Source organism: Phyllopteryx taeniolatus, chromosome 13 (assembly GCF_024500385.1).
Source record: "Phyllopteryx taeniolatus isolate TA_2022b chromosome 13, UOR_Ptae_1.2, whole genome shotgun sequence".
Classification (NCBI taxonomy): Eukaryota; Metazoa; Chordata; class Actinopteri; order Syngnathiformes; family Syngnathidae; genus Phyllopteryx; species Phyllopteryx taeniolatus.
This window is the reverse complement of record NC_084514.1, coordinates 11,294,715-11,322,593: the sequence shown is the minus strand read 5'-3', so window position 1 is coordinate 11,322,593 and position 27,879 is coordinate 11,294,715. Positions and strand designations below refer to the sequence as shown.

Here is a 27,879-nt window from a genome sequence, read left to right as displayed (position 1 = left end):
TCTTAATTTGTGGCACGGTGGACGACTGGTTAGAGCGTCAGCCTCACAGTTCTGAGGACCCGGGTTCAATCCCCGGCTCCGCCTGTGTGGAGTTTGCATGCTCTCCCCGTGCCTGCGTGGGTTTTCTCCGGGCACTCCGGTTTCCTCCCACATCCCAAAAACATGCATCAATTGGAGACTCTAAATTGCCCATAGGTGTGACTGTGAGTGCGAATGGTTGTTTGTTTGTATGTGCCCTGCGATTGGCTGGCAACCAGTTCAGGGTGTACCCCGCCTCCTGCCCGATGACAGCTGGGATTGGCTCCAGCCCGCCCCGACCCTAGTGAGGAGAAGCAGCTCAGAAAATGGATGGATGGGATCTTAATTTGTGAGAAGATAGCAGATGCACAGCACATTTGAGGTTCATAATAATGTCAATGGTGACAGCAGGAACAAGCTGATAGTGTCTTTGTAGAAGCACACTCTTAAATAAATCCCACTAAAAACATTTGAGAAGCTTATTCTGTGACAGGAGTACGTGGTACCGTATACCATTTTAGTGGAAAATGCTGTAAATGTTTTAAGCAAAGCCTGGTGACTGATGTATTTTTTTTTATACAGACACATAGATGGCCATGGTTACATCGCTGCTTTACACATTTTTCTCAACTAAAGACAATGAAAAAAAATGCAAATGATCAGCAGACCCATTTCTGCTGATTAGACTTCAACTACATCTTTATTTGCAGTGAGGCAAAATGTAAATCTATTCTAAGGTGAGAATTATTAAGTATTTTAAGGAGGCCCATATAGACATCCACTCATCCATCCATCCATTTTCTTCAGCTCATCCGAGGTCAGGTATCGGGGGCAGTAGCTTTAGCAGTGAAGCCCAGACTTCCCTCTCCCCAGCGACTTCCACCACAAAGTCCGCATCACTGCAGACGCTGCACCGAGCCACCTGTCGATCTCCCGTTCCATTCTTCCCTCACTTGTGAACAAGACCCCAAGATATTTGAACTCCTCCACTTGGGGCAGGATCTCATCCTCGACCACCCTTTTCCAACTGAGGACAATGGTCTCAGATTTGGAGGTGCTCATTTTCATCCCAGCCGCTTCACACTCAGCTATGAACCGCTCCAGTGAGAGTTGGAGATCACGGCTTGATGAAGCCAACAGAATCACATCATCTGCAAAAAGCAGAGATGCAATATTGAGGCCACCAAACCGGACCCCATCTACGCCTCGGCTGCGGCTTGAAATTCTGTCCATAAAAGTTATGAACAGAATCGGTGACAAAGCCAGAATCGGTGACAGCCATGGCGGAGTCCAACCCTCACCGGAAACATGTCCAAATTACTGCCGCCAATGCGGACCAAACTCTGACACTGGTCGTACAGGGACCGAACAGCCTGTATCAGGGGGTTCGGTACCCCATACTCCCGAAGCACCCCCCACAGGACTCCCCGAAGGACACTGTCGAACGCCTTCTCCAAGTCCACAAAACACATGTAGACATGTTTGGGTGAACTCCCATGCACCCTCAAGGACCCTGCCGAGGGGTTAGTCCACTGTTCCACGGCCAGGACGAAAGCCACACTGCTCCTCCTGAATCTGAGATTTGACTTCCCGACGGACCCTCCTCTCCAGCACCCCTGAATAGACCTTACCAGGGAGGCTGAGGAGTGTGATCCCCCTGTAGTTGGAACACACCATACAGTCCCCCTTCTTAAAAAGGGGGAACACCACCCCAGTCTGCAAATCCAGAGGAACTGTCCCCGATGTCCACGTGATGTTGCAGAGGCATGTCAACCAGGACAGCCCTACAACATTGAGAGCCTTTAGGACCTGTGGGCGAATCTCATCCATCCCCAGGGCCTTGCCACCGCGGAGCTTTGTGTGTCGTGTGTGGAGGCGAGTCCGACTATATCTAGTCGGAACTTCTCGACCTCACACACCAGCTCGGGCTCCTTCCCTGCCAGAGAGGTGTCATTACACGTCCCTAGAGCCAGCTTTTGTAGCCGGGGATCGGATCGCCAAGGCCACCGCCCAGCTCACATTGCACCCGACCCCTATAGCCCCTCCCACAGGTGTTGAGCCCATGGAAGGGGGACCCACGTTACCCTTTCAGACTGTGCCTGGCCGGGCCCCATGGGTGCAGGCCCGGCCACCTGGCGCTCGCCTTCGAACACACCTACAGGCCTGGCTCCAGAGGGGTGACCCGGTGGCCCGCGTCTGGGCAAGGGAAAACGTCCTCCTGAATTCTTTAACATCATAGGGGCTTTTGGAGCTGTGCCTTGTCTGGTCCCTCACATAGGACCTGTTTGTCATGGGTGACCCGGCCAGGGGCATAAAGCCACTGACAACTTACCTCCTAGGATCATAAGGACACACAAACGTCTCCACCACAATAAGATGACAGCTCAAGGAGGGGCATAAAGACATCATGTTCATATTACTATGCATGCATTAATAACAACTCCATAAATTTTATGGGCCTATTTTGGTTAAATTGGCACAACAGCCAAGCAGAGACAGAATTGTTATTCCCATCACAAGCATCAGTAGATGTACACCGTATTGTTTACAAGGTCATTTACGTGCACAATCTTTCCAATAAAACCGCCCATTAGGTCTGTATCCTAACATTGTTTTCAGTGAAAGATCAACATGGGTAATGTTTTTTTAATTAAAACAAAGGAGATACTTTACAGTGAAATAAAGCAAAAGAAGAGAAAAATCAAAGCAACTTGCTTGGAGATGTGTGCAGCATACTTTTACATAGATGGGCCAGTCCAAACAATGGAATAATCAAAATGCAAATTGCCTGGCATAACAGTGAAACGATTCTATGTGTTGTTTTATGGCACAAAAATACAAAATTGTTAACTTGACCTTCTTTAGCACAAGACATCTCAGAATCTCGGATCAAATATCATTCACTCAATAGTGCTCTTGCTCTGAAAAATAGAGCATATTGTGATTGAACGAACATTAACATATTTGGCATTTGACCCCAGGGACCTTGTCTTCCGTTGGGTAACCAACCCTGTGTAAAAAATATAAAAGTGAGACTCAAAGCTATGTTCACACTGCACTCTACATTGTATTATTATTAGTCGTTGTGGTTCCATACATCCATTTTCTGAGCCGCTTCTCCTCACTCGGGTCGCGGGCGTGCTGGAGACTATCCCAGCTATCATCGGGCAGGAGGCGGGGTACACCCTGAACTGGTTGCCAGCCAATCGCAGGGCACATATAAACATGCACTCACATTCACACATACGGGCAATTTAGAGTTGTCAATTAACCTACCATGCATGTTTTTGGGATGTGGGAGGAAATCGGAGTGCCCGGAGAAAACCCATGCAGCCACAGGGAGAACATGCAAACTCCACACAGGCGGGGCCGGGGATTGAACCCCGGTCCTCAGAACTGTGAGGCTGACGCTCTAACCAGTCGTCCACCATGCCGCCGCGTTGTGGTTCCCTTTTCTCTATAACTTACCATTATTGAACCACTTATTTTGGTACCTACCAAAATAAGTAGGTAAGTAAATGGTTAAAATTACTCTATGGTTAAGATTTGAAGAACTCCCTGTTGCTTTGGCATGTGCTTTGAACAGTGGACAGAGATCTTTTAAACACTATACTTGTAAATCGATAATATTTTGACACCGCAGTACTCCAGGATTCTTCCAGATGCTTCAGCATACCAAGACATTTTAGATAATTTTCGACAATTTGTCATTAATTATTATGTTATTCTATGTTTGGGATCATTGATAAAAGGTGGCTCCTGGCTGCTGGCCTTGCAGCTGCTCCTCCAACACTGTTGGAAGATCCACATACAGCAATGGCCCACAGCTAGAGCCAACCAATGCTTACAATCTACAGTTTGTTGAAAGCCCTTTTCTGTGGAAGCACATGAAAGGTCTGATCAAACATCTTGAAGATAAATTACAACAGACTGTCAGCTGTAGACATATTCTAGAATTATGCAGTCTTAAAAAAGGAGGATCATCTGCACTAACAAGTGCTGTGGTATTTTTGTCCAATTAAACATATTTAGCAAGAATATATAACCACAATTCCAATGAAGTTGGGACATTGTGTTAAACATAAATAAAAACCGAATACAATGATTGGCAAATCATGTTCAACCTATATTTAATTGAATACACTACAAAGACAAGATATTTAATGTTCAAAGTGATAAACTTAATTGTTTTTAGCAAATAATCATTAACTTAGAATTTTATGGCTGCAACACGTTCCAAAAAAGCTGGGACAGGTGGCAAAAAAGACTGAGAAAGTTGAGGAATGCTCATCAAACACCTGTTTGGAACATCCCACAGGTGAACAGGCTAATTAGGAACAGGTGGGTGCCATGACTGGGTATTAAAGGAGCTTCCCTGAATTGTTCAGTCATTCACAAGCAAAGATGGGGGGAGGTTCACCTCTTTGTGAACAAATGCGTGAGAAAATAGTCAAACAGTTTAAGGACAGCGTTCCTCAACGTACAATTGCAAGGAATTTAGGGATTTCATCATCTACGGTCCATAAAAAAGGTTCAGAGAATCTGGAGAAATCACCACATGTAAGCGGCAAGGCCGAAAACCAACATTGAAAGCCAGTGACCTTCGATCCCTCAGGCGGCACTGCATCAAAAACCGACATCAATGTGTAAAGGATATCACCACATGGGCTCAGGAACACTTCAGAAAACCAATGTCAGTAAATACAGTTCGGCGCTACATCCATAAGTGCAACTTGAAACTCTACTATGCAAAGCCATTTATCAACAACACCCAGAAACGCCGCCGACTTCTCTGGGCCCGAGCTCATCTAAGATGGACTGATGCAAAGTGGAAAAGTGTTCTGTGGTCCGACGAGTCCACATTTCAAATTGTTTTTGGAAATTGTGGACGTCGTGTCCTCCGGACCAAAAAGGAAAAGAACCATTCAGACTGTTATGGACGCAAAGTTCAAAAGCCAACATCTGTGATGGTATGAGGCTGTGTTAGTGCCAATGGCATGGGTAACTTACACATCTGTGAAGGCACCATTAATGCTGAAAGGTACATACAGGTTTTGGAGAAACATATGCTGCCATCCAAGCTACATCTTTTTCATGGACGCCCCTGCTTATTTCAGCAAGACAATGCCAAACCACATTCTGCACGTGGTACAACAGCGTGGCTTCGTAGTAAAAGAGTGCCAGACTGGCCTGCCTGCAGTCCAGACCTGTTGTCACGTATGGAGAGTAGCTGGATCCAAGAGCAGGCGGAGGCAGATGTAAAATGATGAACAGTTTATTGAGGAAAGGTAATGGCGGTGGTCCTAGGTGGGTTGGCAGGCGGTGCCGTGGACAGGTGGCAGGCAGTGGTGAGGACAGACGGCTGACTTGGCGGCAGGAATGACGTGGATCAGGAACACTAAAAACACTAAGATCAAGGAGACACAGGAGTCAAAAAAGAGAACGATGCAAAGCGCCCTCCCGGCTCCAATAATGGAACTGCAGTGCAGTATATGACACCTGTCTCCCATTGAAAATGTGTGGCGCATTATGAAGCGTAAAATACGACAACGGAGACCCCAGACTGTTGAACAGCTGAAGCTGTACATCAAGCAAGAATGGGAAAGAATTCCACCTACAAAGCATCAACAATTAGTGTCCTCAGTTCTCAAACGTTTATTGAATGTTGTTAAAAAAAAAGGTGATGTAACACAGTGGTAAACCTGACCCTGTCCCAGCTTTTTTTGGGACGTGTTGCAGCCATAAAATTCTAAGTTTATGATTATCAGTTTGAACATGAAATAGCTTGTATTTGTAGTGTATTCAATTAAATATAGGTTAAACATGATTTGCAAATCATTGTATTCTGTTTTTATTTATGTTTAATACAACGTCCCAACTTCATTGGAATTGGGGTTGTATAAAACAATACCTACATACATGCAGCATAGAGTGAGCTCTCCTGACTCATCGCTAAGTGGGAACTTCAAGTCCTTGAAATCCAGCCTCCTTGTTTTATAGGCACTTTCTTAACAAGATAACAAGATGAAAAAGCTCTCCCAAAAATGCAGAGGTCATTTCAAATTAATTTTGACATTTATTATCAGTGGAGCACTTCACATCGTGTGTTGATTTGTAACTCTGTCGTGTTAGTTTTATTATAAAAAAAAAAAACATCTATTTTAGTTTCATGCTGCTCATATGACTGGATGGTGGTCATGAATTACTTTTACTTTGCAAAGCGAGGTCACAGCAAAGAAAGAAGCTTAGTCAAAAAAAACAAAAAAAAACTGATCATTTGAGACCTCATCAAAGTTTACTTTAGGATGATTTTCTCTGTTTCAGTTCAAAAGATAAGCTGTCTCGAGGCATTGGTGAGTTCAAAACAGCTCCAGCTGAACAAGTTGTGATTCCATCTCTTGACTGCTTCAAGCCATCTTGTGCTATGAGCCATCTTGTGCTATGCTCTCCTGGCATTTCCGCTCAGTGTTTTTTTTTAAATATCCATTTGTGCGCCATCTCCCACAGGAACTAAACAAGTGATACATGGCTTTGGATGTGAGGTGTGCGTGAAGGCTTCAAGGGATGAGCAGGTTCAGCGAAACACCGCTCGACTCAGACCTTTCATGACGAATTAAATGCAATTAACAGGCCTTTGTTGTGTGATGAAGATGCTGCTGGCGCTCTTTAACAATCCCATTACAGATCATAAAGGAAGCTGGGGATGTGGCTTGAGACCTCTGAGGCAGCTCTGATATGGCAGCCACGCTTCGATGTCGGGCAGCTGAGGCATTTGGTCATTTCTTTCTTACTCCAGGTGAATGTTGTGGCTTTCATTCACACTCTGCTTCAAATGATGTTCTGTGGTCTATAGGAAGCATTACAGGACCTGGCTCAATTTAGCAAATAAATGTGAGTTTGGCAAATTATGGGTAAAACCCAAGGAGAAATTGACAACAGAAAAAAGCTTGCTGGCTTTGCCTCATTACATTACAAAGACGCCAGGTGTGCCCACCTCTGCTCCCTGTTTATAGTCCCTTTAAATCCTTTGCAGGTCATCTTCCCATTCATTGATTTTTTTTTTTTCCCGAAACCATGATCAACACAGGTAAAATATCTGACAATGGCATATTCAAGTGAAAACAAAACACGTGGGATTTTGGCTTTAGATCATACTTGATACATATTTATTGCTTGTCTTGCATGCACTGTATTAACATATCTACTGTTAACACTTCACTGGCCATAGAGTTCTACAAATGCAAATAGACCTACTGCACGTTTAATTTTGTAAAACATTTTAGTCCTAAAATATGTCTCTAAGACGTGCTAATCATAATAATGCCTTTTTGGTGCACATGCATCCCGTTTGTAATTGTAACGCATTTTTGTTTACTTCAGGCTTTCTTGAATTAAAGTGTTGTTTGATTCAGTATGGTATAGTACTTCTGTTGTTTTTATTTTCATTGTAGTTGTAAAAGGGTATAGGAATAACCGATCCATATTTTACAGCATTTTAATCTTAGTTAAATCAATTCATTTGTTGGCTTCACAAGCGAAGTACAAAGAGTCACATTGCTATGATGTCATTTCATTACATAGATCACTGATGTCAAACTCAAGGCCCGGAGGCCAGATCCGGCCCGCCACATCATTTTATGTGGCCCGTGAAAGCAAATCATGTGTGTCAACTTCCATGATTCTTGCTAAAATCTGTTCCAAATTTTTTTATAATATTCATATGTAATAAATAGTAATGAAGTATTGTAAGCATGGTTTGCTTCCAAACCCCTTTTACAGTTACTTGAACAATAGTTGAACGAACCATTATACTTGACTTCCAATTTCAAAACTAGTTATCCATCAATTTGTTGTCTATGTGTAACAATACGATGAGGCGATTAAACATTGATATGGTTTTAAAATCATAATGGCCCTCTGAGAAAAACCGTATCTACAATGTGGCCCGCAACAAAAATTAGTTTGGCACCCCTGACATAGACAATACTGTATAACATAACACATCATAATCCTGCCAACACATTCAGCAGTGTCAAGCCAGATCAGAGTTCACCTTTCCAAACCACACCTGAGCTGCAATGCTTGGTGGAATCCTGGCAAAACATTCGGGGATTATATTGTATTCATCTGTTTCATACAAGACCAAGAATTTGTATGTTGGTTTTTAATGGTATTCAATTCAAGTTGTTGGATGTCGGCATACTCAAGCCAAAACATACAATAAAACTATTTACAGTGCATTGTCTTTTATAAAATCGAAACAAAATTTTTTAAGAGAAAACATTACATCATCATTTCACATCCACATCACATGCCACACCAACCCATGCAATTGCTGTAACCAGAACCACCAGAACCTCAACAAACTATTCAAAGATTTACATAACACACACACACACACACACACACACACTGTTTACTTGAGCAAATCTAAGACTGCGCAGATATACTCAAAATTCACTATTTTATGCCCTCTCGTCTAAACAGGTTGTATTTTCTCCTCTTTTAAATTGTTCCTTTTGGCAATGAAGGCAATACAAAATCACCCTGAGATTGGTTTTCTTTCAATATATATAAATAAATCATAGAGGCATATCACTTGTACACTGTATGTGTTAGTAATTGAATTCTAAAAATGAAAAGGCACTAACCCAACATAGTACTATTTATGACTCAACAAATATGCACGCAACAATAATCCTATTGAGCTTTAAAGCCGTTTAATGAAAACGAATTATAGAGCCCATTAAAATTTACTCTCACTGGTTGTTTTGTTGAATGCTAGCGAGACCATCTACAGTAAATATATCAAACCTACATGTATTGAGAATATAAATATTCCAATTCCAATGGAATTCCAATGAAGTTGGGACGTTATGTTAAACAAACATAAAAACAGAATTCAATGATTTGCAAATCATGTTCGACCTATATTTAATTGAATACACTACAAAGAAAAGATATTTAATGTTCAAACTGATAAACTTTATTGTTTTTAGCAAATAATCATAACCTTAGAATTTTATGGATGCAACACGTCCCAAAAAAAGCTGGGACAGGGTCATGTTTACCACTGTGTTACATCACCTTTTCTTTTAACAACATTCAATAAACGTTTTGGAACTGAGGACACTAATTGTTGAAGCTTTGTAGGTGGAATTCTTTCCCATTCTTGGTTAATGCACACCTTCAGATGTTCAACAGTCCGGGGTCTCCGTTGTCGTATTTCACGCTTCATAATGCGCCAAACATTTTCAATGGGAGACAGGTCTGGACTGCAGGCAGGCCAGTCTAGTATCCGCACTCTTTTACTATGAAGCCACGCCGTTGCCATATACTGCCCTGCAGTTCCATTATTGGAGCCGGGAGGGTGCTTTGCGTCCTCTCTCTCTCCCCCATCCCCTCTCTGTTTTCAGCACTTGTCTCCAATCAGCCTCATCTCCACCGGTATATAAGCCTGCCTGTTCCAGGAAATCCTCGCCAAAGTATTGTAGTTACTTCCAGCGGTACCACAGCCCATTTACCTCACGTAAGTCACTCTATAACACTTTAACAACATTCAATAAACGTTTAGGAACTGAGGACACTAATTGTTGATGCTTTGTAGGTAGAATTCTTTCCCATTCTTTCTTGATGTACAGCTTCAGCTGTTCAAGAGTCCGGGGTCTCCATTGTCGTATTTTACGCTTTATAATGCACCACACATTTGCAATGGAGACAGGTCTGGACTGCAGGCAGGCCAGTCTCATACACGCACTCTTTCACTACGAAGCCCCGCTGTTGTAACACGTGCAGAATGTGGTTTGGCATTGTCTTGCTGAAATAAGCAGGGGTGTCTATGAAAAAGACGTTGCTTGGATGGCAGCATATGTTTCTCCAAAACCTGTATGTACCTTTCAGTGTTAATGGTGCCTTGACAGATGTGCAAATTACCCATGCCATTGGCACTAACACAGCCCCATTCCATCACAGATGCGGGCTTTTGAACTTTGCGTCCATAACAGTCCAGATGGTTCTTTTCCTCTTTGACCCAGAGGACACGACGTCCACAATTTCCAAAAACAATTTGAAATGTGGACTCGTCGGACCACAGAACACTTTTCCACTTTTCATCAGTCCATCTTAGATGAGCTCGGGCCCAGAAAAGCCGGCGGTGTTGTTGATAAATGGATTTTGCTTTGCATAGTAGAGTTTCAAGTTGCACTTACGGATGTAGCACCGAACTGTATTTACTGACATTGGTTTTCTGAAGTGTTCCTGAGCCCATGTGGTGATATCCTTTACACATTGACGTCAGTTTTTGATGCAGTGCCGCCTGAGGGATCGAAGGTCACGGGCATTCATTGTTGATTTTTGGCCTTGCCGCTTATATGCAGTGATTTCTCCAGATTCTCTGAACGTTTTGATGATATTATGGACCATAGATGATGAAATCCCTAAATTCCTTGCAACTGTACGTTGAGGAACGCTGTCCTTAAACTGTTTGACTATTTTCTCACCCACTTGTTCACAAAGAGGTAAACCTCGCTCATCTTTGCTTGTGAATGACTGAGCAATTCAGGGAAGCTCCTTTTATACCCAATCATCTCACCCACCTGTTCCCAATTAGCCTGTTCACCTGTGAGATGTTCCAAACAGGTGTTTGATGAGCATTCTTCAACTTTCTCAGTCTTTCTTGCCCCCTGTCCCAGCTTTTTTGGAACGTGTTGCAGCCATAAAATTCTAAGTTCATGATTATTTGCTAAAAACAATTAAGTTTATCACTTTGAACATTAAATATCTTGTCTTTGTAGTGTATTCATTTAAATATAGGTTGAACATGATTTGCAAATCATTGTATTCGGTTTTTATTTATGTTTAACACAACGTCCCTTTTTTCATTGGAATTGGGGTTGTATATATATATATATATATATGCTGAGGTTATGGGGTGTGCTGGAGGCACGAATGAGAATCACATGATTGGATATTATGTGGCACGGTAGCCAACTGGTTAGCACATCTGCCTCACAGTTCTGAGGATCCAGGTTCAAACCGTCCTCCCCTGTGTGAAGTTTGCATGTTCTTCCTGTGCCTGGGTGGGTTTTCTCCGGGTACTCCGGTTTCCTTCCAAATCCCCCAAAAACCATGCATGGTAGGTAAATTGAAGTCTCTAAATTGCCTGTAGGTGTGAATGTGAATGTGAATTATTATTTGTTTATATGTGCCCTGCGATTGGCTGGCGACCAGTTCAGGGTGTAGCCCGCCTCTCGCCCGCAGTTAGCTGGGATAGGCTCCAGCACGCCCGCGACTCTAGTGAGGATAAGCGGTACAGAAAATGGATCTGCTCTCAGTGTGTGATTGTTTGGAAATTCTCCATTTATCACAAGAGCAGTGGCGACATAACTGCCAAATGAATTGATCTTTGACATTATACAAAGAGAGCAGCAGTCCCCAAATACCCAGCTGACAAAAGGAGGCCACAATATTGTTTGTTTATTTATTTCAATATCATTGACTATTTGAGCCTGCCAGCATTTTGACAATTCCGGCGACACGGTGGACGTCTGGCTCCCACGTCTGCCTCACAGTTCTGAGGACCCGGGTTTGAATCCGGCCTTGCCTGTGTGGAGTTTCTATGTTCTCCCCGTGCCTGCCAGGGTTTTCCCCGGTTACTCCAGTTTCCTCCCACATCCCAAAAACATGCATGTTAGGTTAACTGAAAACTTGCCCGTAGGTGTGAATGTGAGTGTGAATGGTTTTGTTTGTATGTACCCTGCGATTGGTTGGCAATCAGTTCAGCGTGTACCCCGCCTCTTGCCCAGAGTCAGCTGGGATAGGCTCCAGCACGCCCTCGACCCGAGTGAGGATAAGCGGTTCAGCGAATGGATAGATGACATGATTCCCCCATCATTTTTGCCTTTCCCACCCTTGTCTCTGTGTAGGACTGATGCCTGATAAATTAATCCCGCAACCTCAAACAAAGCTTTGGAAAAATGTGGACATACCTAACGAAGACTAGTACTAACAAAAACTAAACTAGATTGAAAAGAAAGTACCAGGATTCTGAATTCATTTATCGTTATGTCCCTGTCTAGTCTCCTTCGGCATAATCTAATTGTTGAGACATGATGAAATGCCACCTCTCTGACTCTGAAATATACTTACATCCATCCATACTTATACATCCAAGATGGCGCCGACCAGTGTGGTCGCCTCGGTAACGCGCTCTCTAGTATTGTTTTTGTTTTTGTGTTTTTTGTCCGTCTTTGGAGACCTTACACGACTCACTTACACAAGGGGAGACCTGCTAACCATCAAGGAGGCTACTCCGGACTTTCTGTCACCAACTTTCGCAAATCCGCTCAGTTTTTTCCCCGAGTTACTCACCGGAGAGGCGTCCGCGGTTTTCGGCGCATGGAGACGGAAGCGGCGCCACAGAGGGAAACGGGCCGGCATTCAGGTGAAACTCCGCAAGAGAGGACACAGATTGGCATTCCCGTCGATCCACCTCGCGAATGTACGCTCCCTACCCAACAAAATGGACGAGCTTCATCTTCTGTTAAAGACCAGTAAAGACTTCGGACGTTCCGCGGCCATGTGCTTCACGAAGACCTGGCTTTGCGACGCTGTACCCGATGGCGCCGTCATGCTTCCCGGCTTCAACATTCATCGAGCGGACCGCGACATGGAATCATCGGGGAAAACAAAGGGCGGCGGGATATCCCTCTATATCAACGAAAAATGGTGTACGGACGTCACGGTGCTCAGCACACACTGCAGCCCGCATTTGGAGTCGCTATTTTTAAACTGTAACCCATTCTACTCGCCACGTGAGTTCGCGTCATTCATACTGGCTGGAGTCTACATACCGCCTCAAGCTAACACGAACGCCGCACTGCTAACGCTCGCCGATCAAGTCAACGAAATTGAAAAAAAACACCTGGACTCACCCCTCATTATTCTCGGGGACTTTAACAAAGCTAAACTCAACCACGAACTCCCTAAATACAAGCAGCACTTAGACTGTCCTACCAGGGAAAATAATACTTTAGACCACTGCTACACTACGGTAAAAAACGCATACCGTGCTATACCTCGTGCAGCCCTGGGCTCGTCTGATCACTGCTTAATTCACTTAATACCGACGTACAGGCAAGAACTTAAATGCGCGAAGCCTACAGTGAAAACAGTGAAAAAGTGGACCAATGAAGCCAAGATGGAACTTCAAAGCTGTTTAGACTGCACAGACTGGAGTGTCTTTGAAAATTCAGCTGGCAGCCTGGATGAATATACGGACACTGTCACATCCTATATCAGTTTCTGTGAAGAGGTTTGTGTACCAACAAAGTCATTTCGCACATTCAACAAAAACAAGCTGTGGTTCACTGCTAAACTTAAGCAGCTTCGCCAAGCTAAGGAGGACGCATATCAGACAGGGCCTTGTATAATCGAGCTAGAAACCAGCTGACTAAAGAAATTAACATTGCAAAGAGGAACTATGCAGGAAAGTTGGAAAAACAGTTTAGCGCAAACGACTCTAAATCAGTCTGGCATGCATTCCAATCGCTGACTAATCACAAGCGACGATCCCCCAAGCCGAGAACAATAGCACACTAGCCAACGACTTGAATACCTTCTACTGCAGATTTGAAAAGGACAGTTTCACACCACACACCCACCCGGCCGCACTCGCGACCACAATCACACCTCTGACTTCTGCGTTAACCATCCATGAAAAGGATGTGAGACGCATCTTCAAACAACAAAAGATTAACAAAGCGGCAGGCCCGGACCATGTGTCCCCATCCTGCCTCAAAGTGTCACGATCGGCAATGCCGTAAGGGCAGATCCCACAAAATAGACTCCAGGTCAGAGGTCTGAACAATTTTAATTAAATGGCAGAGCATGTGATGGCGAGACATACGAAACTAAAGGAACTCACAAACAGAGAGAATCAAAAACAGATAACGCAGGGAGACACGACAAACGGTCCGTGTGGTATAATCGTATAGAGCCTAAATTTGGACAGCGGTCAGAACGGCGGCAAACACGGGGCAAAAACGAGTGAATATTCCGACGCCCACACACTGTCACGGTGCCCTCTAAAAAGGCTGATGATTACAATGCATGACAGGTGCGTCACCGATGTCCACGCCCACACAGACACTGCAACACAAAGAAAAACAACTTGAAACACAGGGCCATGACAGTATCCCCCCCTCAAAGGACGCCTCCTGGCGGACCACCCGGCTTCTGCGGGTGGAGAGAGTGGAAGGCCCGGAGAAGGGACGGATCTAGGATCCAAGAGCGGGGAACCCAGGAATGCTCCTCAGGGCCGTAACCCTCCCAGTCGACCAAATATTGCACACCCCTGCCCCTTCTTCTGGAATCCAATAGTTCACCCACCATGTACACTGGCTCACCATCAACCATCCGTGGAGGAGGAGGAGGAGGAGGCACCGCTGGAGGACACAGGGGGCTGGAGGAAACCGGTTTGAGCAAGGAGACATGGAATACCGGGTGAACTTTCATGGTGGGAGGGAGCCGAAGTTTAACTGCCACCGGGTTAACAACAGAGTCAATTTCGAAAGGACCAATATACCGAGGACCCAGTTTTTTAGAACCCCCGGCCAAATGCAAATCTCGTGTGGACAACCAGACCTTCTCACCAGGACGGTAGGGAGGAGCTGAGATCCGATGACGATCAGCTAACTGCCTGTTGCGAGCCTCAGAACGGGACAAGGCCGCCCTTGCATCCCGCCAGACCCGATGAGCCCTTCGGAGATGGACCTGTACAGACAGGACGACCACCTCCCTCTCCTGAGAAGGGAACAACGGTGACTGGTAACCGTATGCAGTCATGAATGGCGACCGTCCAGTAGCAGAGCAAACGAGGGTGTTATGCGCATATTCCACCTAAGGCAGGTGAGAAGACCACGAGGAGGGGTGCTGATGGCAAACACAGCGAAGAGCAGCCTCCACATCTTGATTCGCCCTCTCAGCCTGGCCGTTGGTCTGCGGGTGGAAACTGGATGAACGACTGGAGGACGCCCCCAGCGCTTTGCAGAACAACCTCCAGACCCGAGAGACGAACTGCGGCCCCCTGTCAGACACCAGATCAGCAGGAATACCATGAACTCGGAAGACATGGTCGACAAGGAGCTTAGCAGTCTCAAAGGAGGACGGCAGCTTCGGCAGAGCAACGAAATGGGCCATCTTGGAAAATCTGTCGACAACACTCAGGATGACTGAGTTCCCTCCAGACAGCGGAAGGCCCGTGATGAAGTCCAAGGCGACGTGGGACCAGGGGCGGGAAGGAATGGGCAGTGGACGAAGAAGACCAGCTGGAGGACGATGGGACATCTTGCTACGGGCACACACTGAGCAAGCCGAAACATATTCTTTAACGTCCCTGCGTAGTCCCTGCCACCAGAACCGTTGGGAAAAGAGGAAAAGTGTCCGACTGACCCCAGGATGGCAAGCGACTCTAGAAGTGTGTCCCCACTTCAACACCTCTGGACGTAAAATGACCGGAACAAACAATTTGCCATCAGGAACACCTCCCGGGGCCTGGACGTCCCTCCCCGCCTCCTCCACCTTCTTCTCAACCTCCCACTGAAGCGCTCCCACCACCCGGGTCCCAGGTAGAATGGTCTCCACAACAGGCTGAACAGCAGCCGGGCCATGCAGCCTAGACAAGGCGTCAGGTTTGCCGTTCTTCAACCCAGGGCGGTAAGTGATGATGAAGTCGAAACGGGAAAGGAACAGGGCCCAACGTGCTTGAGTCTTTTAGCAGTCCGGAGGTAAGACAGGTTCTTGTGGTCGGTGAAAACTTGAAAAGGTTCCTTCGTACCCTCCAGCCAATGCCTCCACTCCTGCAGTGCCAGGACAATGGCCAGCAGCTCTCTATTTCCCACATCGTAATTGGCCTCTGCAGGGCTTAGGCCCATAGAGAAGAAGGCGCAGGGGTGTAGCCTCTGGTCGACCGGGGACCTCTGGGACAGGACCGCCCCCAAACCTGAATCAGATGCGTCCACCTCGACAACAAAAGGAAGGTCAGGATTAGGATGATGTAACACAGGAGCCTTCACAAACAATTGTTTAATATGATCAAAAGTCACTTCTGCCTTAAGGGTCCATACAAATGGTATCTTATTGGAAGTAAGTCTAGTCAGAGGTCCCACTTTAAGGCTGTAATCACGGATAAATCGCCTATAAAAATTAGCAAAACCAAAAAACCTCTGCAACTGCTTCCTAGACGTTGGAGTTGGCCAATCAACCACAGCCTGGATCTTGGCTGGATCGGCCCGAAGCTGGCCCTTCTCCACAATGAACCCCAAAAACTGTACCGACTCCGCATTGAACTCACATTTCTCAGCCTTGACGTAAAGACGGTTTTCCATCAAGCGCTGCAACACCATGTGGACATGTTGGCGATGTTCACGTAGATCACGGGAAAAGATTAAGATGTCGTCCAAGTACACAAAACAGAATACATTTATCATGTCCCGGAGCACATCATTAATAAGACACTGAAACACAGCGGGTGCATTAGTGAGTCCAAAAGGCATGGCTAAGTACTCAAAATGACCTAATGGAGTATTGAACGCAGTCTTCCACACATCTCCCTCCTTCATCCGCACCAGGTGATAGGCATTTCGCAGATCTAATTTTGTGAACACCTTTGCAGACTGTAAAGGGGCAAACGGCGAGTCCAACAGCGGGAGAGGATACTTATTTTTTTATCGTGATGTCGTTAAGACCCCGGAAATCGACACAGGGTCGCAGGGTCCAGTCCTTTTTATCGATAAAAAAAAATCCGCCGCCCACTGGCGACGATGAGGGACGAATCAACCCAGCAGCTAGCGAAGTGGAAATATAATTCTTTAATGCCTCTTGCTCAGGCTTGGAAATCTGATACAGCCTTGCACATGGTAGTGGAGCCTTGGGAATCAACTCTACGGAACAGTCGTATGGACGATGCGGAAGCAAAGACTGGGCGCGATCCTTACTGAACACTAGTTGCAAATCATGGTACTCTTGAACACGGGGGGTGGTAGTCAACATGGCAGACTGCAGACAATGAAAATGACAAAATAGGCTCCAATTCACAATCTGTAGTTGATCCCAATTAATATCTGGATTATGAAGTTTTAACCACGTTAATCCCAGCACAACTGGAGCAGATTGACAGGGCATTACAAAAAATCGCCGCGATTCGATGTGGTTACCCGAGAGCTTTAAACACAGTGGAGCCGTAATGTGTGTTGTAACCGCCAGGAGACGCCCATCCAAATCAATAACTTTTCCCGGTTTGCTAAGTCTGTACAGTGGACAATTTAGAGTCTCTATCACACAGGAGTCCACAAAACACTCATCAGCTCCGGAGTCAATTAACGCGGAAACGTTCACACTGCCGCCAAATCCCGATACTTCGCCCGGCAATTGTAGTCTCTTGTTTGATCCAGTTCTCAATTCACCGGGTACCAAGTCTTCATCAAAATACTCACACGATGAGACGTTCTTTCCGGAGTCAGAAGGTTCTGTCACCACCACCTGGCCGCTCTGCTTGGAACGCGTAGCGTCACTTCCCCGTGAAGGTCTCGCCGTGTGTCCTGGTCTGCCGCAGTACAGACACGCCCCCGCTCTCATGCATCTCCGACGTTCCGTCTCCGCCAGTCGCCCCCCGCCGAGTTGCATCGGCTCCTCCACGGCCAGGGCCGGCTCCCTCGTCGACGGCGAGGTGGATGGGGGAACACAGGCGGTGTCTTCCATGGCGGACGAAGAATGTCCCGGGGAAGCGGACTCAAAAAAAATGCGCCGTTCATCCCCCCGCTCGCGCTGCCGTTCCCTCAGTCGATTGTCCAGTCTAATGGCTAGTCCAATCAACTCCTCCAAATTAGTGGTCTCGTCCCGGGCCGCCAACTCATCTTTGACGGCAGGACAGAGTCCCCGACGAAAAATGCCGCTCAACGCAACATCGTCGAATCCACTCTCTGCTGCCAGGATGCGGAACGAAATGGAGTATTCGGCTACTGACAAGTCCCCCTGGGAATGGTCCAACAACCGACTACCGGCTTCCTTGCCCTTGACGGGGTGATCAAAAACTCTCCTCAGTTCAGATACGAATGCCGGGAAGGAGGAACGTAACGCTGGGTTGGCGCTGCTGACCGCCATCGCCCACGATGCCGTCTGACCCGTAAGTAGACTCATTATAAAAGCCACCTTCGTCTTATCCTGGGCATACGTGACCGGTTGTTGGTCAAATACTAGGGTACATTGATAAATAAATTGACCGCAGCCGCCGAGCTCCCCAGCATAACGAGGTGGATTTGGGAGACAAGCTTCCCTGCCGGGTGGCACCGCTGCCACCGTGTTGGTGGCGGGTGCTCTTGCCAGAACCCGAGGTAATCCAAGTGCACACACCTGATCAACCTCAGTGTACTAAGATGGGTCGTTAACGCCGTAATTGCCTCCCTGAGCTTGTGTAACGATATCTCGTGTCTACCTACCAAATGTCCCTGACTTGCCAACGCGTGGCGAAAAGAGTCGGAGTTTGTGGGATCCATTTCTGGTCGGAATATTCTGTCACGATCGGCAATGCCGTAAGGGCAGATCCCACAAAATAGACTCCAGGTCAGAGGTCCGAACAATTGTAATTAAATGGCAGAGCATGTGATGGCGAGACATACGAAACTAAAGGAACTCACAACCAGAGATAATCAAAAACAGATAACGCAGGGAGACACGACAAACGGTCCGTGTGGTATAATCGTATAGAGCCTAAATTTGGACAGCGGTCAGAACGGCGGCAAACACGGGGCAAAAACGAGTGAATATTCCGACGCCCACACACTGTCACGGTGCCCCCTAAAAAGGCTGATGATTACAATGCATGACAGGTGCGTCACCGATGTCCACGCCCACCCAGACACTGCAACACAAAGAAAAACAACTTGAAACACAGGGCCATGACACAAAGTCTGCGCAGACCAGCTCGCTCCAGTCTTCACTCAGATCTTCAATAGATCTCTGGAAATGTGCGAAGTTCCATCCTGTTTCAAACGCTCCACCATCATTACAGTCCCCAAGAAACCTGCAATCTCGGGTCTGAATGACTACAGGCCTGTCGCTTTGACATCTGTGGTCATGAAGTCCTTTGAACGTCTCGTGCTGGACCACCTCAAGAGTGTCACAGGTCCCCTGCTGGACCCCTTGCAGTTTGCCTACCAAGCGAATAGGTCTGCGGATGATGCAGTCAACATGGGACTGCACTTCCTCCTAGAACACCTCGACAGTGAAGGGACCTACGCGAGGATCCTGTTCGTGGACTTCAGCTCAGCGTTCAACACCATCATCCCTGAACTCCTTTCATCCAAGCTTCTCCAGCTCAGCGTCTCACCTGCCATCTGCCAGTGGATTTACAGCTTTCTGACGGGCAGGACACAGCAGGTCAGGCTGGGGGAGGCCACCTCATCCACACGCAGCATCAGCACTGGGACGCCCCAAGGTTGTGTCCTCTCTCTGCTGCTCTTCTCTCTCTACACGAACGACTGCACCTCAGCGAACCCGACTGTCAAACTCCTGAAGTTTGCAGATGACACACTGTCATCGGCCTCATCAAGGACGGTGACGAGTCTGCATATCGACAGGATGCGGAGCGGCTGGAGCTGTGGTGCGGCCGATACAACCTGGAGCTGAACACGCTCAAGACTGTAGAGATGATCGTGGACTTCAGGAGGCATCCTTCGCCACAGCTGCCCCTAACGTTGTCCAGCTGCCTTGTGTCAACCGTCGAGACCTTCAAGTTCCTGGGAATTACAATCTCTCAGGACCTGAAGTGGGCGACCAACATCAACTCTGTCCTCAAAAAGGCCCAGCAGAGGATGTACTTCCTGCGGCTTCTGAGAAAGCACGGCCTGCCACCGGAGCTGCTGAGACAGTTCTACACAGCGGTCATCGAATCAGTCCTGTGTTCTTCCATCACAGTCTGGTTTGGTGCTGCTACAAAAAAGGACAAACTCCGACTGCAACGGACAATCAAAACTGCTGAAAGGATTGTCGGTACCCCCCTACCCACCATTGAGGACTTGCACGCTGCCAGAACTAAAACAAGGGCGTGCAAAATCCTCTCGGACCCTCCGCACCCCGGTCACCAGCTCTTCCAGCTCCTTCCCTCAGGTAGGCGCTACCGATCAATGCAAACTAGAACTAGTAGACATTCCAACAGCTTCTTCCCTCTTGCGATCAACTTCTTAAACACTTAACCTATAATTCCATTACAACAAGCTGGCAATTTTTTTACTTGAGTTCGTTGTCACATTTCTGTGGGGCCAATTATGTATTACCCGTGCACTCACTGTAGTTGTCTCGCCATGCTGCACTATTTGCATATACTGGCCACTCATGCCAGAGTAGCATCTGCTCCATTTGCACACTGATTGAGGAGTATCTGTAACATTTGCACAACCAACATTGTCCCAGATTATCGCACTACTCGTCACTTTAAACCGCATACACTCCTTGAAGTCTCAGCGCCCTTTGCACAATGGTCATTGCACCGGACTATTGCAATATTAGTCATTCAAACTGCTCTAAGTGCTAGAGGACTCTGCATCTTTTTGCACAATTGTTTTTTGTCAATGGCTTTATGTCTCCAAAGTGTTCTGTAAATTGACTGTCTGTTGTACTGGAGCGGCTCCAACTAAGATGATTCTGATTCTGATTCTGATTCAACAAAAGTAGCCCAAGCAAAGGATTCCAAATTGTTGCCATGATGCCAGAATAAAAGTATCGTACACGTATATTGAATATGCTGCATCACTTCGAAATTGACTTTAATGGTGAAATGGTCAAACTCGGACTAAGAAACCTTTCCTTCCACAAGCCATATGGCTCTTAAACTCATCCTAAATGGGAGGAGAGCCAACTCTGTAGTGAAGCTACATTATCACCAAGGCACCTTGAGGTCACTTAGCTATATTGCACAGAATGCATACCACACCAGTCTTTTCACTTGGTACATTTACATTTCTGGTTTCTTTATTTACCTTTACCTTTTTTATTTCCTTTTTAGTATCACTTTAATGAATTATATTATTAGCCGTTTTAACTAGTGCCTACCAGACATTAAAAGTGATAATTCAGATGGTTTTTTTGGGGGTTTTTTTGTAACTGTGATTGATGTTGCCGGATACAACAATTTTCAATGGGATCAGGAAAGTATCTACCCAATGTACTGTCTATACTGTATGGTATATGTTAAGTAAGAACAAGTATAAAAAAAATAATAATAATTTATGAACCTGAAGCCCCAGTAAAAATAATAATAATAATGAAATAAATGTTAAAAGCAACTTCCCGAATTGTTCACTTCTCTCATTATGGAAGTGGAACATCGGAGGTAGGCACTCACGTACAGCATGTACTTCTCTTCATACCAAGCCTAAAGCATTACTTGGGCACTGAGGCTTCTTAAAAGCATCACCATTAATCAAACAGGCAGCTGGCAGGCATATATAAATAGCAAAAACATCAGGTGAAAGAGTAGGAGAAGACACTGCTGAATAAGGAGTGAAAAGGGAATTCAAAGCCAAAGTCACCTTGAGTTCACTGAATTTGCAAAACACAGATATCGGCATAAACATCAATCAGGATGCGCAATATCCTAAAATACATTGAAAAGAGGTGAAAAGAGAGATACCCACTAATGTGATTTTGTTAATCACAACCAATTTTGGCAGTTTTTTTTTTTGTTTGTTTTTTTAATTTTTTTTTGTTGTACAGTAGTTTGGTAAACTATTAGTTATTGTAATGCATTTTTAATGTGCACTTTCAGTAATTACGAATACAAATATGAATACTATCACAAATCACAAATATAGGTACTATATAGAGTACTGGATCATTAATCCTTCACATACCTTTTTTTAACAATACTAAAACAAGTTCACGTAATTTCTTTATCATTATTCCATTGGATTATATTGGGAGGGGTGTGGTATCTGTTTAAAGTCAAGTTTAAGATGGCAAATATGGTTCTTTGCTCTACAAAAAGCTAACATAGATTAATTCAAAGACGATTGTTCCACAGGGGTTCAGTTTTAATGAACTGTGTTGCTATGTCATATTGTGTTTGCGTGTCTCAGAAGCAAGTCAGAGTTTGGTGCTACATTATCGTGTCTAAGGCCTTGGTGTCACTCTTTATTTGGTAAAGATAAATCAATAAGTTCAGCATTATTACTGCTCTGACTACGTGAACTACCGTGTGTTATGTGAAAGCAGGTGCAGTTTTTGAGACGATATGACAAACAACACAGATTTTCCTCTCTCCTGATTCTGATTCTGATCGCTTGCTTCAGGCCATCTGGCAACACTGAGCAATAATCTGATAAGGTTGGGATCATTGTAGTAATTTTCTGTCTGATAACACAGAAGCAGTGATTGCTCTGTTGTGCCACATTAAATGTAAAGATCCTGTTTGGATTGTTCAAATTCAGAATGTGTGGAGTTGCACTATTGGATTGTGTTTAAACTCTCTCAGAGGACGGTAGTGTGAGGATCCTGATGAGATCACATGAGTGTGTATTTATTTTGGGGGCAATAAGTGGGGAAAAGCCTACAAATGTGCCACTTTACTTACAAGCGTGTTGGCAGCAGATTTTCACTTGAGGGTAGGAATGTGCATATTAACAAAACTGGGATGCCCTTTGTTTTACAATTTGTGGGTTATTGTTTTGAAAGCTATTAAGGCACCACTTAGTAACTATATCAGAGAAGGAGAGGTCAACTCGATCACACCTTAGCCTAGTCTCAAATGCTTGCTTTTGTACAAACAGTGCACAGTAATTTTTTCCCCCTTTAGGCCTACTGCCCAAGTAAGTAATAAATTCATTCAGCAGAGTTTCCTGCATTGCATGTTTGCATGGTTGTCAAATTATTCAGGGTGTCATAACAGCTATTTATTCCAATGCTAATAGTCAGTATTTGACTTGAGGCTGGGGAAAACAAGCATGCACATTAAACAGAGAAATCTCAAACACAAGCAACCAATGAGGGGCATATCTTTTTTTGTAAATGGAAAAACACGCATAACTCTGGATTGGTTCATGCTATATACAAGTTGTGACATCTGTTCGAACAACTCATGAAAGATGGCACCGGCTCCTCTACTGTAAGTGTCCTTGTCTTGTGAGGGGCTGGAGGTTCAGTAGCACTACAACACCGCAGCACTACTGCAGTTTTTGTAGTTTGCATTGGTGACAGAATACATGCATACAGTACCTGTATATGTGATGCAGTCAGTTCAGTTAACTACAATCACAATAATAATCAATCAAAACTGAGCATTAATATAGTTGGAAATGTAATAGAAATTTTAAAGACAAAAACAGCATGTACAGCAAGATTCCCACCCCTCCTTAATATTTGCTTGCGCACCCTTTGGTAGCAATGACAGCCTCCAAACACATCTTGTATCCATCTGTAAGCTTTTTGCACTTCTCAGTTGGTATTTTCTGCTATTCTTCCTTTCCGGTTTGTTCAAGCTCTTGAACATTTGCAGGGTTCTTTTCCCCAATGGCAAATTGCAGCTCCCCTCATTGATTTTCAATTGGATTGAGATCAGGACACATTGCTGTCCACTTTAAAACAGTCCACTTTTTTTCCCTTTTCAACCATTCCTGTTGGAATTATACGAGCGCAATATAATAAAGAGTTATTTTCTATTCTGGTTTAAAGTGTATGGCATATTGCATGTAAGTAGCAACATTCATTTGTTTTGGGGGCAATAAGGCAATCATAAAATTAGTCACATTAGCGTTATTAAGCGGCACGGTGGGCGACTGGTTAGAGCGTCAGCCTCACAGTTCTGAGGACCCGGGTTCAATCCCCGGCCCCGCCTGTGTGGAGTTTGCATGTTCTCCCCGTGCCTGCGTGGGTTTTCTCCGGGCACTCCGGTTTCCTCCCACATCCCAAAAACATGCATTAATTGGAGACTCTAAATTGCCCGTAGGCATGACTGTGAGTGCGAATGGTTGTTTGTTTGTATGTGCCCTGCGATTGGCTGGCAACCAGTTCAGGGTGTACCCCGCCTCCTGCCCGATGACAGCTGGGATAGGCTCCAGCACGCCCGCGACCCTAGTGAGGAGAAGCGGCTCAGAAAATGGATGGATGGATAGTGTTATCAAATGACTGAAGCACCACAATACACTGTATGATTATGCCACAGCAATCTCTATGACTTCTCATGCGTAAAGACGCATTTGCCTGAGTGAATGATACGCACGTGTGTAGCGATAGGAATGATTCATATAACCGCTATTGTTATCCTTTGTCATGTAAACCACTTATTTTATGAAGTGAAGGTCACCTGATCCCTACTTCATAATTTGTCAGTTCCACAGCTCAACAGGTAGCCTGAGGTAAAATCGGTGTCATGTGATTACATGGCCACCAAGCAGTGGATCAGTTTGACATTTCAAGGCTATGCTGAGGTGCTGATAATTAAAAACATGACCTTAAAAAGATGAATAAAAAAAAAATCTTTCCCTTTTAATGTCGACTGGGTGTGCTGCAGCACTAGCCCACTCAGTTGCTTATGTGTTAGCGTGTGTCTGTGTATGGGTGTCTTTAAAAGGGATTAAAGGGATTTATTTTGTTGATGATATAATAGAACTGTTTCGTTTTTTTTATTGTTACAAACAGCTAAGATCACAAAGCAAACACCAATACACATGGCAGGAAGTCTCACTTTTATAGACTTTACAGTACTCCCTTCGTCAATTAGTGCATCAGCACATACGGTATGTTGTATGCATGCACGCTTCCATCCAACCAAGCTAGGCTCTTTGCTTTTGTTTGATTGGTTTCACTGCATTTTTCTGGGGCACAGCCTCCCTCATCAAAGCGATTAAGCAATTACACTGATTGTGCCTATCCTCAGAAGAGAGCGGAAATAAACCCTGGAGTATTGAGTGCTAAAGCTTTCTTGGAGATAAAGACTTCATTTGTGCCTAATCAGAATAATGCCCTTTTCCTTCATTTCAACCTTCTTCCTGGAGTGAGTGGCAAGGGGAATCCAGATGGTATCTCAAGGGGAAGGTAAGAAAGACCAGGAGACCCTGCAGGGGCTTGTCTGACTTCACATGTAGGATTTGTGTTCAGAAAAAAAACAAGACCTCATTCCCTCTCTATGTAAAATAATCAGATAACTCACAACAACGTAGGCCCTAGAAGATAACCAATGTCCAAGACTTTGTGAATGGAATCAATATGCCGTTCATCTATAAGTGCTACTGTTGGCATCAATAATAGAGCAGAAGCATAAGAGGAATCAAGCTCAATCAGATCAGCTCTTGACTGTGACTTTTATCCATCGAACATAAAAAACAGTCTCTTGCAGTGATGTGAGACAACAACTTCGTCTGAATGACGACACCAATGTATACAGAATTCTCAACATGAAAGCCAGTATTGCAACATGTGAAGGTCATGCAGTTCATATTTTGAAGGGGGGGGGGATTTATATACCATTAATGACAGCAGGACTTGACTATAGTTTGGTGAGAAGCGTGTGGCAGAGACAACATGTGGGAAGAGGGAGGGGGTGAGTTGAGTGTGAAGGCTCACCCAGGGAGAAAATCTGGAGGAAGAGGCGGGGGTCTGCTGCTCGTATGGCTGCAGTGTAGCGGTCTTCGATCCCGGGCACCTGCGCCTTTTTCTCGGGCATAAGCCGGACTCTCAGTCGCCCCCCATCTGCACCAAGCCACCACTCCATAATAGTTGTGAGGTCCATTTCCAGGGTGAGCACCGGTTCCTCCTCGTACACAGACAAGCCTCCACATCCCGCCCCGATGATATCCTCTCCTATTTCCACCACCACTTGATTTGATTTGCGACTGGCTTTGGTCAGACCTAATTTCAGAACTTTGGACAGCGGCCGCTTGGAAAAGAACGGAAGCCGTCCATCAACAGATGTGTTACTTCTTGGGGATGTTGCAGACCTCTGGTCGACAAAGGTAGATATGGTTTTCTGTAAAGGTATACAGTGCATTTTTATGTCTGCCCTCACTGTGTAACATCCTCTAAAAGTCTGGCAGTCTCCGTTTAGGGGTCTCTTTACAAACTCCGCCAGGTAAGAGCGCAGCAAAGAGGGAACGGCAAAATCCACAGCCAGTGTTTTCCTCTTCAACCGGGAGTTTATTGTTTGATTCAAGTCTTTTTTAACTGTAGTTTCCCCGCTGCTGCTACCACTGGTGTTACCGGAGACGGCCGCGGGGGCATCTGTCGCCGCTGCTGTGGTCCTCGGCGAGGTGCACTGCAGCCCGGCGAAAAACACCGCAGAACAAACCAGAACCAAAAAGCTCGCGTCCATTGTTAAAGCAATTAAAGTCCTCAGTTTGGCAAAAGCAGTGTCTAATCCCGCCGTTCACCTCTTCCTCCACTGGGTCTGTCACATATGCGCAACGCAAAATCAGCAAGTGTGAAAGGAGCTCCTGCGCCTTTTAAAAAAAAAATTATTTATTTTTTATTTTTTTTGCGGCCGTGCGCACACGTGGCTCGAAAAGACAAGAGAAGATTTTTTTACATCTATTCTCCTGCCTTCCCTTCAGCCATCTCTCTCTCTCTCGCTCTCTCTCTGTCTCTCTCTCTCTCTCTCTGTCTCTCTCTCTCTCTCTCTGTGTGTCTTCCTTGTGGTTTATTCGATGGTTTGACCCAGCCAGTCTCTCCACTGGTCGCTAATTGATATGCCGGTCTAGTCCGCTCCAGAAGCCCTCAAAGACTCCCTGTCTCGTTGCACAGTTGCGTACAAGTGGTCTCTGTCAGCAGTCGCTCTCTTCCCTTTTGGGAGAGAGAGAGAGAGAGAGAGAGAGAGAGAGAGAGAGAGAGAGAGAGAGAGAGAGAGAGAGAGAGAGAGAGAGAGAGAGAGAGAGAGAGAGAGAGAAACACAACGAGTTTAAATATGCTGAACGTCCGTAAACTTATTTGTCTTTTCTTTTTTTTTCTTTTCATTCGAGTGCGCAGCTGGTCAGAACTGATGCAAGCTTCGAAGTCGCCTTCGCTACACACAAATACATGGAGGGAAGTAATTCACACATCCATTTGACATCATTATGAGACAAACGACTCCCACGCAGCAGTCAGTCAAAAGTGGCTCAGGTAGTGCAGGCCGGACGCGTCCAACGGTGCAGCTCGTCCGTATACATGCGTATGTGTGGATTTATTGAAATGAAAAATGGCAGTGAGGACGTGGGCAGACGAATGTCTACGGTTGGTCTCTCGAGGATTGCCAATGATTTACTGAGGTTTGACTGTCGCTCACTGTTGTGCGCAACTCAAATAGATAGTTTCACAAGGAGGCTTTTCATGGGCACGTGTGCGTCCTATAAGGCTCTGTCCATATTAATTGCTAAAAGGGGGGCCAGTTATGTATGGGGCAGAGAGGGAAACATGACAGCTTCTCACTTCTTCTCCCCCCCTCCTCTCGCTCTCTCTCTCTCTCTCTCTCTCTCTCTCTCTCTCTCTCTCGCTCTCTCTCTCTTTCTGTCAAGGCAGCCACTAGATGGCATTAGCACACACCCCAACGATCCATTAACCGCCTAATTACTATTCATTTTCAGTATATAATTAGAGCCTTAGCTACTATAGGAGCAGATGTGGGAGAAAGGAAAAACTAAATGAGAGGATTGAAGGATTATAGAAGAGTACAATATAATTAATCAAGGGGAGAAAGAGGGAAGGATCAATATCTGGATTCATCCGATCGCTGTAAGGTGCGAAATGTAAAGGTGAAATGTACGAAAGGGGGTAAAATATAACTATTACAAAGAGCAGTTCACTGCAAAAACACATTAAACATATGTTAAAGTAAAATGGCAC

General features: G+C 45.4%; 1 protein-coding gene across 1 annotated transcript in view; it reads right to left on the bottom strand.

Moving 5' to 3' along the window:
* The window catches only part of alk (ALK receptor tyrosine kinase), a 446,825-nt gene extending 420,026 nt beyond the window's left edge, over positions 1-26,799 (bottom strand). Inside the window, exon 1 of the mRNA XM_061795469.1 lies at positions 25,630-26,799. Coding sequence (XP_061651453.1) covers positions 25,630-26,374 — 745 coding nt within the window. The 5' untranslated portion in view covers positions 26,375-26,799. The remainder of the gene's footprint in view (positions 1-25,629) is intronic.
* Between the last annotated feature and the right edge of the window lie 1,080 nt (positions 26,800-27,879).